This window comes from Oryzias latipes, chromosome 1 (assembly GCF_053564925.1).
Source record: "Oryzias latipes strain Hd-rR chromosome 1, Olatipes_Hd-rR_3.1".
Lineage (NCBI taxonomy): Eukaryota > Metazoa > Chordata > Actinopteri > Beloniformes > Adrianichthyidae > Oryzias > Oryzias latipes.
In genome coordinates, this window is record NC_136237.1 from 10,563,509 (window position 1) to 10,579,063 (window position 15,555).

Sequence of the window (15,555 nt, forward strand, 5' to 3'; positions counted from 1 at the left end):
GACTTTTCCCACTACAACTCATGTTTCCCCAGCCACACCTGTCTGTCACAAATTACCCAGAAATCCTTGCTGTGGCTGGGACTCATCTCTGTAGAGGCTTCAGTTTCACGCTTATGTTGATGTCCTACCTGTAAGCTTGGGCGGGGTACAGACTGAGCATGCTCAGGAAAACCCTCACATGCTCATCTGTAAAGATGAATCTCCTGTAATCTGCAAAAGTTCAGGTTTCTTCTTCTACTTCGTTTCTGTGTTTATTTCCGGACCATCACGTCCAAAGAAAAGGTCTAAAGGATTTTCTAAACAGTCTGATAACCGGATTTTGAGGATGAAAACAAGTAATTTCAGTACAAAGAAATGAAAAACATCTAGATCATTTCTGACAATAGGATGGAGGCGGAGATGAAAATCAATCATGTCTGGAGGTGAAGGCGGAGCCGCGGGCAGGAGAAGAGAACAATTGTCACTGAAAGAAGTCAAAAGAATCAAAGGAGAACAAAAACCTCCAACAACTGGAAAGTGAAACCCAGAAATGTCAAAGTCTGAAAAGAAACTGCAGCATCAGTAACCTAAAGAGAATCAAGAGTAAACTGAACCGCAGTAAAATGAGAGAAGCAGAAACAAAACCCAAAGAACAGGACAAGATGAACACAACAGCTAAACACGAGTAAAAAAAACAAAACAAGCAAAGACACAATCCTGATAGTTTATCTTTAACCCTTGTGCCATCTTAGATGACCCCACCCTTCCATTGACGTGTTCTCCCTACCATGACAAAGGTGGATAAAGGTGGAAAGATTTCATGTAATCCATGGACACCAGTGAAGATCACAAATCATTGAAGAAAAAAGGTTCAGTGCACTGTCTAGTGGGTCTAGATGACCCAACTCCCAATGTTAAAGTGCTTAGGATAGCACAAGGGTTGCAGATCCTTTTTAGACTTTGATTTAATCAGGAAAGATTAAAAAACCGATGCTAAATGGAGTCTGGGCCAAAACAACAAAGAGAAATCAGATTCATCCAGTTACCTTCAAAGGAGCGACACCTTATTGATTTAAACTGAAAAACTAAAGCTGAGATCCATCCATCCATCCATCCATCCATCCATCCATCCATCCATCCATCCATCCATCCATCCATCCATCCATCCATCCATCCATCCATCCATCCATCCATCCATCCACACTAATAGCCTTTGAGAAATCCATAACTATTAGTTCATGAGAGCGGCACAGATTGGTGCGAGATCCCTGCTGCTCTGACCATAAATTTGGAAAAGCTAAAACATCCTCCAGAAATCTGCAGCAATTAAAGTTCAGTTCTCCAAAGTTTATTTGCAGAAATCTCTCAGGAATGTGATTGGCAATGAACTATTACAGAACTTCTATTTATTCCATTACACTTACAGTGAATGCTTTCTCAAAACATGTTTTAACATCTCAGCTGAGCTGCTTGCAAACAGAAATCATTGGTAAATTGTTTGAAATTTGTCAATTAGACAAAGACTGGCTGTTTTCCACAGGTCTCATGAGTGCAGGCGCTCAAAGCAACACAACTTTATTTGAGATAAATTCCTCCAGACAATAACTAAAGTGCTAAAGTGCTTGTCTGCAAACCTGTGCATTGTTGCAGCTCATCAGAATGGTCTGCTTGGTTACATTTGAAGTCTGCATCTTTTTGTGCACAGTCTAACACTTCCATGCCCTTATTTGGTCATTTGAAGCTAAACAGGAACAAGATTTGCTACGACAAGACTTAAAACAGGCTTACAAAAAAATTGGACATTTTCTGCTCCTAAAAAATGTAATCAATGTAATTCTAGGAAAAAAATGTGTGCAGAGGCTTATATACTTCTGAGCCAGTTTCTTTAAAAAAATAGTTTTTCCTTTTTTGGTTTGGAGCTGCTGTCAGCGACACTAAAAAAGACAAAGCCATACATTTCGCCGTCTCTGGTTAGTGGCCGTCCCATTAGCCGGTTTTAAGTGTGCAGCCATTTGGTTATTTGCCCTGCGGTCATCTCTTTATCAGCGGTGCAGTTAGCAGACGTCCAGTTAGCGGTGGTGCAGTTATCTGTTGTCTGGTCAGCTGTCCACTGTTTATTGGCTTTCCAGCCTGCAACCGTCTCGTCAGCAGTCGTCCGGTTCGTGGTCATCGGGTTAGCTGTCACTAAGTTAGCAGCCGTGTCGTTAACAACTCTTCAGTCAGCGACCACTCGGTTAGCAATATATAGGCTATCTGTGCTCATGCCAGTTTTCTCCTATGGTTGGACGCCCAGTTAGCTGCCATCCTGTCATCGGTCAACCATTTATCGTCTTTAGCAGCTGTCCAATCAGCAGTTGTCTTGTCATCTGTCTTCCGTTTATAGGGCTTCCCCTCAGCAACTGTCTCTTCAGCAGTTATCCAGTTAGCTTTTGCTGAGTTTTCGCATCGCAATTGTCCAGTTAACGGTCATCCAATTGCTAGTCGTCTGATCACCAGTTGTCCATTTATTGGCTGTTTTGCTAGTGACGGTTAGGTTATCATCTGTCCTGTTGGCAACCATCTAATCATTGGTTGATTAACAATCCTTAGGTTTGGAGTCATCAGGTTATCAGCCGTCTGGTCTCCGGTCATCTGCGCAGTTAGCAGCTGTGTGGTCAGTGGTTTTCCGGTTAGCAGCCATCCCATTATTGGCCATCTGGTCAGTGATTCTCTGGTTAGTGGTTGTTAGCAGCCATACTTAGTAGCAACCAATTGGTTGTTGGCCATTCACTTATTAGTTATCTAGTCAGAAACCATCTGGTTGGCGACTGTCAGATCAACAACTGTTAGGTAAGCTGTTCTCCTGTCAGTCACCAGCTGGTTTGTGGTCATCAGGTTAGCTTAGCAGTCGTCCAGTTATCGGGTATCGAGTCTTTAACTATCCAGTCACCATCTTGTTGGTGGCCAACACCCGGTGGTCGTCTGGTTAGCAGTTGTCCAATTTTTGACCAGTTAGTTGACAGTCCCATCAGCAGCCATCTGGTCATCAATGATGAGCCGTCATTTATCGGCCTTCCGGTCATTTGTTATCTGGTTAACAGCAGTCTGGTGACCTGGCTCCTAATTTGTGTATATACATGAGCACACACACACACTTTGCTGGTCTGCCCACAGATTTTTAGATCGTGCTGACCCCCCCAGGACCCCCATGCTCACTGGTCCCTGAATGGACCCCCTCACAGATGAAATGGTTCAATCCAAAGTTGGTCAGTTTTTCATAGCACTGTCCAGCTGATAGAGATCACAAACACTAGCGGGGGGATGGGGGATTCCTTTGTGAACCATAAATCCTTTTAGAGTGGAGAGACCCTCCCACTTCTGAGCCAAGGTGGAGTGGGGCGTGATGTACAGGAAGGCTGGGTCAGAAGTTGCTAAAGAGCTCCTGTTTCTTGCTCCAGTCCATGGGGGGGGCCCTCCTCCTTTGGCGAGTGGCGAGGACTTTCCGCTTGGCCTCAGCAGCTGTGGGACTCAAGGACAGGCCGCTGTCTATGAAGGGGTCTGAGACCCGCCGGTCGTCATCCTGTGGAACCTGTGACACAAAAACAGTAGCATTAAGCCCCCCATCATCACAGCTAACCCCCCCTGAAGATCATTACACACCTGGAAGCTCATTTCTGAGCTGCTGATCTCTGATTGGGTGGTGGAACTTCTGGAGGAGTGGGATGCTGAGCTCCCATTGGCTCTAGATTTTGGTGACAAATTTGTGAAGGGGGCGTCAGCCAGAGTAACGTTTATGATCAAAGCTTCACTGTTGGGGAGGTAAGAGGTGGCAGCAGGGAGGTGGAACGCGTCATTCCCTGGTCTCTCATCCACGTAGACTTCTGCAGGGACACAAATGAGTCACAGGTGAGGACAGGGTCCCCCGCACAGAGACTCCTCCAAGATCATTTAGAGATTCTTACATCCAGAAAAAGATGAATTCAAAAGAAAAATTCAAAAAATGTTCTGTGGTCTGATCCCAGACGCAGAGCCAAAATCATCTGCAGGAACATTCTGGTTCTCCGTACAGATTTAGTTTTAGAGTTTTTTCTTCAGGATTTGAATATAGACGTTGGGTCACCCTCTTATTTTGCTAGTTCGCAAACTAAATCTGTCTCTGTGAGAAAAACTATCAAAAAGCATTTCCTTAAACTGGAATTATTTAGCGATTGCAGTGCTTTCTTTTTCCGGCAGGACAGACACTGCAACATCTTCTTAATTAGAATGTATGACCTGTGATGTGTTTCCCCGTTGGAGTGATCTGCAGTCTGTGAAAGAGCTCATCTGTCTCCTGGTCAACCACCAGGAGGCGCACTTCATTCCCTCTGGATTTGATGAGCTCCACCACCTCCGAGTGCCTCAGCCCCCCGATGTTAACGCCGTTTACCTGAAACAGGGAGAAACAGATCAGAGGAAAGAGAATTTGAATCACAGACAAGATGAGCAGCACCAGGAAATAAAATCTACAGCTTTGCATGAACTCTCTTCCTGCACACCTTCGCCTGTTCCGCAAATGCAAACTCATAGTGAATGTCAAAGGGAAAAGGAAAGTACACCCTTATGCACTTCAAGGTTTCAGCTGTCAGGGCACAATAAACCACATCAGGTCTTCGTCAGACCTGCAGCTGCTCATGAGACAGTCTGGAAAACTGGACAAGCTTTCCTCTTTATATTTGTGGGACTTTCTTTGACAAGGATGCTGGCTCTTCCTCCTTCCTCAATGCAGAATCTCTGAATCAAACCTGTATAATCTTCAGATTTATTCACCAACCAAAAGACAAAAATTATTTTTTTGAGATGAAGTCTGTCTCAGTGATGGGGATCTGATGGAGTCTCATTTCAGTGCATTTGAGTAAAAGCTGGATAAACGTTCAGATTCAGTTTTTGCAGGAAATGTTCTGTTCACATCTCATGACTGATGTGAAGAAGGCAGCCAGTGCCAATGTGGATGCCCGGCATGTCCGTCCATACGCTGCAGCGTGCACAGCACTTGTGCATGCCGTCTTTTGGACTGTGGGGGCTTCAACCCACAAAGCTCAGGGCTAATTATCCAACATGGACCTGGTTGTTGTGGATCCATGAACAGGAGCTCATATTATCAGAAACTGGGGATGGGGTTCTGAGGTCTAACTAGTAAGGAACCGGTTCGCTGAGATCCTAGACAGATTGGATTCATCACTAAATCACGGTTAAAGACCTACTCTGATGAAAATTGTGTTTTTATTATTTTCTTGTGGCATTTTCTGATGATGACGAAAATGCTTCAACCCACCCGTCATCTGATGATGACGAATCTAGCCACAGGGGTTGCAAGCCAGTAACTTCTGTGCCGGTCCCAAGCCCGGATAAATAGAGAGGGTTGCGTCAGGAAGGGCATCCGGCGTAAAAATTGCCAAAATAACCATGCGAATCATCCACAACACTTTAGACATACCGGATCGGTCGAGGCCCGGGTTAACAACGACCGCCACCGATGCTGTTAACCTACAGGGTGTCGGTGGAAATTTGACTACTGTTGGTCGAAGAAAGAGGGGAGGCAGAAGGGTCCGTTGCCAGAGAGAGAAGGGAAAAGGCAGGAACATAGGTTTGAGAATAGGGACTCTTATGTCTCTTATGTCTCTTACAATGACAGGGAAAGGCAGAGAGCTGGCAGACATGATGGAGAGAAGGAAGGTAGATGTACTGTGTGTGCAGGAGACAAGGTGGAAGGGCAGCAAGGCACGTAGTATTGGAGGAGGATACAAACTTTTCTATCATGGTGTTGATAGGAAGAGAAACGGGGTAGGTGTGATTCTGAAGGGGGAGTTTGTAAACAGTGTTCTAGAGGTGAAAAGAGTCTCAGACAGGATGATGAGCCTAAAGTTAGAAATTGAAGGGGTGATGGTGAATGTAGTCAGTGGGTATGCGCCACAGGTTGGCTGTGAGTTAGAAGTGAAGGAGAGATTCTGGAGTGAGTTGGATGAGGTCATAGAGAGTTTTCCCAGAGGAGAGAGAGTTGTTATTGGAGCAGACTTTAATGGGCATGTTGGTGAGGGCAACAGAGGTGATGAGGAGGTGATGGGCAGGTTTGGTGTGAAGGAAAGGAATCTGGAGGGACAGATGGTGGTGGACTTTGCGAAGAGGATGGAAATGGCTGTAGTCAACACTTACTTCCAGAAGAGAGAGGAACATAGAGTGACATACAGAAGTGGAGGTAGGAGTACTCAGGTGGACTACATCCTATGTAGACAAGGTCATTTGAGAGAGGTTAATGACTGCAAAGTGGTGGTAGGAGAGAGTGTAGCCAGACAGCACCGCATGGTGGTGTGTAAGATGACTCTGGAGGTCAGGAAGAAGAAGATAGGGAAAACAGAAAAGAAGACCAAGTGGTGGAAGCTACAGAATGAAGAAACTTGTGAGGAATTTAGGCAGAAGTTGAGGCAGGTCCTGGGTGGTCAGGATGAACTTCCAGATGACTGGGAAACTACAGCAGAGATTATCAGGGAAACAGGTAGGAAGGTGCTAGGTGTGTCATCTGGAAAGAGGAAAGACGGTAAAGAGACTTGGTGGTGGAATGAGGAAGTACAGGAATGCGTCCAGAGGAAGAGGTTGGCTAAAAGGAAGTGGGATGTAGAAAAGACTGAGGAAGGTAGACAGGAGTACAAGGAAGCACAGCGTAGAGTGAAGAGAGAGGTGGCAAAGGCCAAACAGAAAGCTTACGATGAGCTATATGACAGGTTAGACACAAAGGAAGGAGAGAAGGACTTGTACAGGCTAGCCAGACAGAGAGACAGAGATGGGAAGGACGTGCAACAGATAAGGGTGATTAAGGACAGAGATGGAAAGGTGCTAACAACCCAAGAGAGTGTACAGAAAAGATGGAAGGAGTATTTTGAGGAGCTGATGAACGTGGAAAATGACAGGGAAAGAAGGGAGGAAGATGTGGTTGTTGTGGAGCAGGAAGTAGCAGAGATTGGAAAGGATGAGGTTAGGAAGGCTCTGAAAAGGATGAAGAGCGGAAAGGCCGTTGGTCCTGATGACGTACCTGTGGAGGTATGGAAGTGCTTAGGAGAGACAGCAGTGGAATTTCTAACAAGGTTGTTCAATAGGATTCTAGAGAGTGAGAAGATGCCTGAGGAATGGAGGAGAAGCGTTCTGGTCCCGATCTTTAAAAACAAGGGTGACATGCAGAACTGCAGCAACTATAGAGGAATAAAGTTGATGAGCCACACAATGAAGCTGTGGGAAAGAGTAGTGGAAGCCAGGCTTAGGAAGAAGGTGGAGATTTGTGAGCAGCAGTATGGTTTCATGCCCCGTAAGAGCACCACTGATGCCATTTTTGCTTTGAGAATGTTGATGGAAAAGTACAGAGAAGGTCAGAAGGAGCTGCATTGTGTGTTCGTAGATTTAGAGAAGGCGTATGACAGGGTGCCAAGGGAGGAGCTGTGGTACTGTATGAGGTCGTCTGGAGTGGCAGAGAAGTATGCCAGAGTAGTTCAGGACATGTATGAGAGAAGTATGACGGTGGTGAGATGTGCTGTAGGTCAGACAGAGGAGTTCAAGGTGGAGGTGGGACTACACCAAGGATCAGCTTTGAGTCCTTTTTTGTTTGCTATGCTGATGGACAGGCTGACAGACGATATAAGACTGGAATCTCCCTGGACAATGATGTTTGCGGATGACATTGTAATTTGCAGTGAGAGTAGAGAGCAGGTGGAGGAACAGCTAGAGAGGTGGAGGTTTGCTCTGGAAAGAAGAGGTATGAAGGTCAGTCGTAGTAAGACAGAATACATGTGTCTGAACGAGAGGGATCAAGGTAGAAGCGTTAGGTTACAGGGGACTGAGGTGAAGAAGGTGCAGGAGTTTAAGTACTTGGGGTCAACAGTTCAGTGTGATGGGGATTGTGGAAAAGAGGTGAAGAGGCGAGTGCAGGCAGGTTGGAGCGGTTGGAGGAAAGTGTCAGGAGTGTTGTGTGACAGAAGAGTGCCAGCAAGACTCAAAGGAAAGGTGTACAAGACAGTGGTGAAACCAGCTCTGCTCTATGGGTTAGAGACGGTAGCAGTGAGACAGAGACAAGAGGCTGAGATGGAGGTAGCAGAGATGAAGATGTTGAGGTTCTCCTTAGGAGTGACCAGGTTAGACAGGATAAGGAACGAGTACATCAGAGGGACGGCTCATGTTGCCTGTGTTAGCGACAAAGTCAGAGAAGCCAGACTGAGATGGTTTGGACATGTTCAGAGGAGGGATAGTGGATATATTGGTAGAAGGATGTTGGAGATGGAGCTGCCTGGCCGGAGGGCAAGAGGACGGCCAAAGAGGAGATATATGGATGTCTTAACAGAGGACATGAAGTTGGCTAACGTTAGGGTAGAAGATGTTCATGATAGAGTGAGGTGGAAAAGGATGATTCGCTGTGGCGACCCCTGATGGGAAAAGCCGAAAGAGAAAGAAGAAGATTTTCTGATGATGACGGACATTTAGCTTAACTAAAATTAAAACTGTATTTCTGAGTGTTTCTTTATTCAAATCATTGAGTCAGGAGCAGACAAAAAAGTTCTGTTTGAAAAAGCTTGTAGGTGTGACTTAGAAGCTGCTACAGCAGGCCAAAACCTCCCTGCTCTGTTCCATTCTGATGCATCCACTTGTAGACAAATAGATCCATGTACGTCTTTATTGGCAGCTCGCATGTACGGCTGGATAGCTCCAATATTGCTAGCCATTTTTGTAGCACAGTTGCGAAGGGCTGTAACAGAACTTGAGAGCTGTGACGTGAGCGGCTTGTCCCCAAAGTGGGGAAGGCTCACGCCCACAACTCGGAGGTCAATTTCTCATGACCTTTGCAGGAACTATGTCCTAGAAAAGGACACTTAATTAAAGTGGGACTTTAAATACGTGCTTCTCTCTTCAAGCAGGCACACAAATGTCCTGGAAAGAGACTCACACTAACCTCCACTATTTTGTCTCCAGGCCGGACGCCTGCCCTCTCAGCGGGGGAGTTGGGGTCCACCGTGCGCACAAACTGTCCAGTCTTCTTCTTATCGCTGTGCAAGTTAAAGCCGTATCCTTCCTCCCCCCGCAGCAGGTGACACAGACGCGGCAAGAGCTCCAACTCTGGCTCCGGGGACGGCTCGTCCTGCAGCTTCCCAAGGAGACAAGCCCAGGCAAATATTAGTTTCCAGAAGTTCTACATGCCAGGAGACCAGAAACTGAAGCAGACAAAACAGCAAAGTATGTGTGTGGGGGGTGGCAGAAGTGGGGTCTACAATACAAACAGGATTAATGACAGCAAACTTCTGAGCTACACAAATGTCACACTTTATTTCTTAAGAAGTTAGATTACAGCAGCTTTCTTGAGTAACCTGGTACCTTAAGTTAACCAGAAAACTGGTTTCCAACTGCGACAGTCCGGGGGGTGGGGGATGGGGAGTCAGCTGGATGAACTGTTTAATGTCCCCGCCCCTAATAAATACTTATTTTGCCTTCACATTTGGTGCTCTTAGAAAAGAACCAAACACTAAGGAGGAATGTCAGAGGAAACCAGCTCTGGATGAGACGAGAACAAATCTGGATTAGACCTGAACCAGACCTGGTTCAGACTAGGACCAGATGTTCGTAATGTTTTTACACATTGTAGACATTTTTACTGCATGTTCTATCATATTTGATACACACATCTCTGAGAACTCGATCTCATTAGAATGATTAAAACTTGCCTTAAAAACCCATTGGATAAAATTTGGTCCATGTTTTCTGCCCTGTAGTGTATTATTTCATCAGAGGCAGTAGAAGGGCATTTCCTGCTCATTTCAAAATGGCTGCCTCCATTTATTCTCTTTTAACAGGATGATTTGGCTAGTTTTTGAAACTTTATGGTGAGAACTACTAATCTATTGTCATTACATTTTTTAAAACGACTTCTTGCTATGTTAAACGAATAAAACATTTGTTAATAATGAGTTCTTTATAACACAGTTACACCATGTTAAAAATGTGAAGATCAAATTTGAAACAGTGAATAAATAAGATGCTTTTTTTCCTGAACACTCATGTCAGTATTTTTGCAACCGAGCATCAGAATGAGGGAGAAAGATGACTTAAGTGAATTTGAACATGGGATGGTTGTTGGCGCCAGGTCTGAATATTTAAGAAACTGCTGATCTGCTAGGATTTTCACCCACAACTATCTCTTGGGTTTATAGAGAAAGGTCCAAAAAAGAGAAAATATCTAGTGAGCGGCAGTTCTGTGGGTGGAAATGCGTTGTTGATGCCAGAGGTCAGAGGAGAACAACCAGACTGGTTCCAGTTGATAGAAAGGCAACAGGAACTCAAAGAACCACTGGTTTGCAGAAGAGCATCTCTGAATGTAAAACATGTCCAACCTTGATGCAGATGGGCTACAGCAGCAGAAGAAAACACCAGGTGCCACTCCTGTCAGCTAGGAACAGGAAACTGAGGCTATAATTCACACAGGCTCACCAAAACTGGACAATAGAAGAATTGAAAAATGTTGTGTGGTCTGATGAGTCTCCATTTCTGCTGCGACCTTCCAATTGGTAGGGTCAGAATTTGTATCAAAAACATGAAAGCATGGATCCATCCTGCCTAGTGGTTCAGGCTGCTGGTGAAGGTGCGATGTGTGGGGGGTATATTTCTTGCACACTTTGGACACCTTACTAACTGCGTATGGTTCCAACACCACAGTCTACCTGAGTATTGTTGCTGACCATGTCCATCCCTTTATGACCACAGTGTTTTATCTTCTGATGGTTACTTCCAGCAGGAGAACCCGCCATGTCATAAAGCTGGAATCATCTCAGACTGGTTTCTTGAACATGACAATGAGTTCACCGGATTCAAATGGCCTCCACAGTCACCAGATCTCAACCCAATAGATCACCTTTGGGATGTGGTGGAACGGGAGATTGGCATCATGGATGCGCAGATGACATCTCTGCAGTAACTGTGTGACGCCGTCATGTCAGTATGGCCCAAGCTCTCTGAGGAATGTTTCCAGTACCTTGTTGAATCTCTGCCACCAAGGATTAAGGCAGTTCTGAAGGCAAGAGGGGGTCTAACCCAATACTAGGAAGGTGTGCCAAATAGAGTGGCTGGTGGGTGTAAAGCACACTGAAAATACAGAAGATGAGGCAGGCAGTAGCTCTGTCTCTTCTTCTGAAGAGGGTGCACGTGAACTCATGTTTGTTCTTCTGTGGTTGCTAATAAAGTTCAAAAGGAGTACATTATTTTATGCTTTGCTCTAACTGACTGCAAACATGGTGGATGTGATATCATTGAACAGTCTGTATCAGTTAGCCTTTCAATCACAATGTGAAGTAATAAATAATAGAGGACTAATGCTGGACCAGAACATCTTCATTCAAACTAAGAGAATTTTAAACTAAAAGAAGATTTGTAGAGCTTTTACGCCAAAGTCACAGAGATTCTTCCCCGTGTGGATTTCATTTACAAGTAAATGTTAGACCGGTGTGCAGGTTCTGTGTGCGGTAGTGTGTGTGAGAGAGCGTATTTCCTCCATGGTGCTGTGTCTATGTTTATCTGTGTGTAACATTCCCCTTGGTGTGTTGTGCAGTCACACTGAACCGCTATACATTTTAAATTCTTCCCTGGCCCCATATGAACCTGCTATGCTTATAAAACTAAGTGATCTGTGCATCACTCTGGTGTTCTGCTGTAGGTTGTGTGGCAGCGGGAAGCTTTTATCAGTTCAGGTGATTATGGAGGACACAGCTTTGAATACATCATGATGTGGAGATCTTCCTGCCCAGTGCTTCCTTCAGTGAAGCAGAGAACATCCTTATGTGACGAGTGCAGGAGGAGCTGTGGTCATGACCCCTGAATGACAGACTTAGCGCCTCTGAGGACACGCTCAAGCACGTTTGCTATCTCAGATGAAGCCACAGCGGGGTTTCTGACCTGGAATCTGCTGATCTGTCTGAGCAGATGAAGGATTACCTGATCACTTCTGCTAAACCACTGGGTTAAGCCAGTGTCACAGCATCACACCTTAAAATGGCAAACACATGTAGGGGACAATGGCTTGTCTTTAAGAAACTGGAGACCAGACCTGGACTCCTGAAAAGACTTCACTTCAGGAACTGCTGATCTTTTCATCCTTTGAAACAAAAGTGCCTCTGGGTTAAAATAACCAGAGGAATGAAAAGAAACTGACCACAACATTTTCAAATATGAAAGACTGCAAACCAACGTGGACACAAGAAGAAATCGCACATCCACAGTTCCAACCTCCGATGAACTAGAGACCACAAACCTCTCAATTAGCGGGACTTTAGGACTTCTGCTGTAAAGCTCTGTGAACACATGACTGACCAGAATGAGCTGAGTTATCTTTGGTCAGAACCCCACGCTGTAGTCAAGCACAGTGGAGGAGGGGGTCCTGGTTGGAGCGCAGGTTAACAGAGAGTCCATCTGCCTGACAGGAACTGCCGAAGCCACGAGATGTAAACACCTGACCCATCTCTGAGGTGGATCATTGGAATTTTTAAACAGTTTTGATACTTTCTTTACATCAAAAAAATCTGTTGAATTCAATTGTTTTTTTCTTTATTAAGTGTAATAAGACTAGGAAACTTCCAGGTTTGGAGAAGAAGATGCTGACCTCCTCTTACCCCATGACCTCTCCTCATGGTGGAGCTAACACACCTGCTGGCTCCTCAAACTAAACAAAGTCCTTCTTTCCTACTGAAGTCAGATGAGTCAGCAGAAACGTCAGTTCCGTTCCAGCTCCTCTCTAATCTCCTGTTTTGGTTCCGCTCTCATGGGAAGAGGATATAAGGGCTCCTTCAGGTTCATGAAGACCTCAGTTCAGCCGGCAACGACAGCTTGTCTTCATGCGTGAACGTCTGTGTGCACAGACGTGTCTTCAATGTTTTTTATTCACAGCTCACAAACATCCATGAATGTGGAAGACCAAACTGGAGGTGTGTGTTTATTAAAAAGAAGAGGGAGGTGACATAAGAGGGCTGATGGAGAGGAAGTAGGGGGTACTTGGTTGCATCACTGCTGCATGGGGGCATCTGCTGCCAAAATAATATTATGCAGTAAAGGATCGGCGTTTGTGTTTATATGTTCACATGAAGCAGGTGAGGGGATGGATCATCTGGATTTTACCAGCTGACTCTCAACCTGGGGGGGGGGGGCACCTGTCCTGACACCTGCGTGAAGGCTTTATGCTGATAAACTTCTTGGAATTAGTAACTGGTGTTTACTCTGCCTTCAGCAAACATGCATGTCTGACGTGAGCGGCTTGTCCGGCTCATCCAGATCTGCTCTGTTTGGACTCCAAATAAAGTCCTGCCAGTCAAAACGCGCTCAGTTCTGGAGAACATGAGTCTGTCACAGACACAGCAGAACTGACTTCCTATGACATGAAATGGTGTCTGGTAAATGGCATCTTATACTAGTAAAGCGCTTTACTACCTTCCTCGAAGGCCCAAAGTGCTTTACAGGCTCATGCACCCACTGATGGCGACTCTGCTGCCAAACACTGGCACCAACCTATATCACCAGAGGCAAAGTGGGGTTCAGTGTCTTGCTCAAGAACACTTGGACACATGGCAGGAATCAAAACTGCAATTTTCTGATGAGAGGTCGACCGCCCTGCCACTGCACCATGACCGAAGTTTGACATTTAAACTCAATTCAGGCCAAAATCTCTCAGAGGCTTGAACTTCAAATCTACTGACTACAGCCTCATGTGGTGACCGCTGAACCACAGCCCAACATGGAAGGACAAGGAAGAACACAATATCAGTCTGGTGAATTTCTGTTCACACAGCTGAGAGCAAATGTTCTCCATCGACCATCTGCAGGGGCTATCAGCTTTAACACACACACATGTGCACACACACACATACACATGAACACACACACTCACACACACACACACACACAGGAACACACACATCCATCAACACCAACACACAAAATAGACAAACACAAACATGAATGCACTTAAACCCAAATGAACATACATGTACACACAACAACACACACACAAAAGTCATGAAGATGCCCAAACACACATACAAAAGGACATGAACACACACAAACACACAAGAGGACATGAACAAACACACACAATAACAAATGTACATACACCCACTTACAAACACACACGAACACACATGTGAACGTGCATGCACAGGCATGCAGACAGACACAAGTAAACGCTCTTGAACGTACACACACACAAACACACATGTAGAATAAGTCATGGGGGGTGAAATAAACAGGTTAATCTTCACAGATGCTTCTCTCCCTGTCAGGTGGGACAGGTGTGATCAGTGGGAGCAAGCGGTGCCCAATCCAGATTAAGGTTGAGATCAGGCCTCTTCCTCTTCCTCCTCCTCCTCTTCATCTAAGTGAGTCTTACCTCCGTGTCCGTTCCTGATCCCGCCTGCTCGGTTCTCTGCACCTCCCCCTGTGGGGTCCTGGGAGGGGGGGACTCTGCAGCCAGGAAGCGAAAGTGTTTGTTGTCCAGCTTTAGAGTCAGGGGGGAGTTCTCTCTGGGTATGGGTGACCCACAGGGGGTGGGAGAGGGGCGCGGGGACAGAGTCCCCATCTCGATGGCCAGGTCCTCGGTGCAGGCGCGGTCCTGGCTGCGGAGGTACTCGTCTGTTTCTCGGTCCACCACCAGCAGCCGCGTGCGGTGGGCCACCTCGCAGATCCGGGTCACCACCTGCAGACACCGGGGGGAGGTTGTCGGTGAGAGCGTAACATGATGGAGTCTTAGTAATGACAAAGACATTCCATTATCATTACTGACCCATTTATGCCCCCTCCCCCTCCCCAGGGAGAATAAAGCTGTGGAACAGGTAACCCGGTTGGGGTTCGTGCGGCGACAGTGAATTAATTGCCTCTTACCTGCTGATGAGATTCGTTCTCCACGTTCACCCCGTTAACCTCCACGAGCCGGTCTCCCACGCGGACCCCAGCCAGGTCTGCGGAGGAGCCGGGCTCCACATTGCGGATGAACTGCCCGCCTCGGTTCCGCTCGCCGTGCAGGTGGAAGCCGTACCCCCGCTCCCCCCTCACCAAAAAGCACAGTCTGGGTCTAAGTTCGGTGTCCATCCCGGGGGACCAAAGCGCCTCCGCGGAACCAACAGCTGGAAAGTCTGCGCTTAATCCAGAGTGCGTGCGCGCTCCAGACGCACAGATCATCATCGCGCGCTGCTTTTCATGATGATCCACCAAAATTCCGCGAAGAAAACAGGAAGACAAACAAACATACACCACCAGGAGCGCAGATGTGAGCGCACGCGCTGGTGTGCATGAAAAGCCGGTAAACTTCCGTTTAATCCAAGAGATCAGAGATTAGAGCCGCTTCACTCACGCAAATCACCGGGCGCGCGCTCCTGACCGCGCGCTGAGCGCAGGGAGGCGTTAACGCCAGACCCCGCAGAGGGCGCGTTTATCAACAAACAATCAAGGTTAGTTTTTGTGAAGTGAAACTTTATAAATCAGTCTAAAAGTATGATGGAGATGAATATTCTCACTGACCTTTGAACCCAGTCAAGAATAAATAAATAAATAAAAAGA

At 46.2% G+C, this 15,555-nt stretch overlaps 1 protein-coding gene across 1 annotated transcript; it reads right to left on the minus strand.

Moving 5' to 3' along the window:
- Positions 1 to 1,305: 1,305 nt before the first annotated feature.
- nherf2 (NHERF family PDZ scaffold protein 2) lies at positions 1,306 to 15,373 on the minus strand. Its single transcript, XM_011478966.3, has 6 exons — positions 14,881 to 15,373; positions 14,390 to 14,695; positions 8,924 to 9,115; positions 4,231 to 4,384; positions 3,619 to 3,839; positions 1,306 to 3,547 (listed from the first exon to the last, which is right to left on the minus strand). The coding sequence occupies exons 1-6, from the start codon at positions 15,178 to 15,180 to the stop codon at positions 3,380 to 3,382; spliced, it is 1,341 nt and encodes a 446-aa protein (XP_011477268.1). The 5' UTR covers positions 15,181 to 15,373; the 3' UTR covers positions 1,306 to 3,379.
- Between the last annotated feature and the right edge of the window lie 182 nt (positions 15,374 to 15,555).

What these genes read in the sequence shown, in the direction of transcription:
- nherf2 (XM_011478966.3), bottom strand. Translation starts at nt 15,180, where the DNA reads ATGATGATCTGTGCGTCTGGAGCGCGCACGCACTCTGGATTAAGCGCA. An exon ending in GATCAGGAACGGACACGGAG is followed by an intron (nt 9,116 to 14,389) that starts GTAAGACTCACT and finishes CTCCTTGGGAAG; the next exon opens with CTGCAGGACGAGCCGTCCCC. An exon ending in AACGGGGAAACACATCACAG is followed by an intron (nt 3,840 to 4,230) that starts GTCATACATTCT and finishes GTGTCCCTGCAG; the next exon opens with AAGTCTACGTGGATGAGAGA.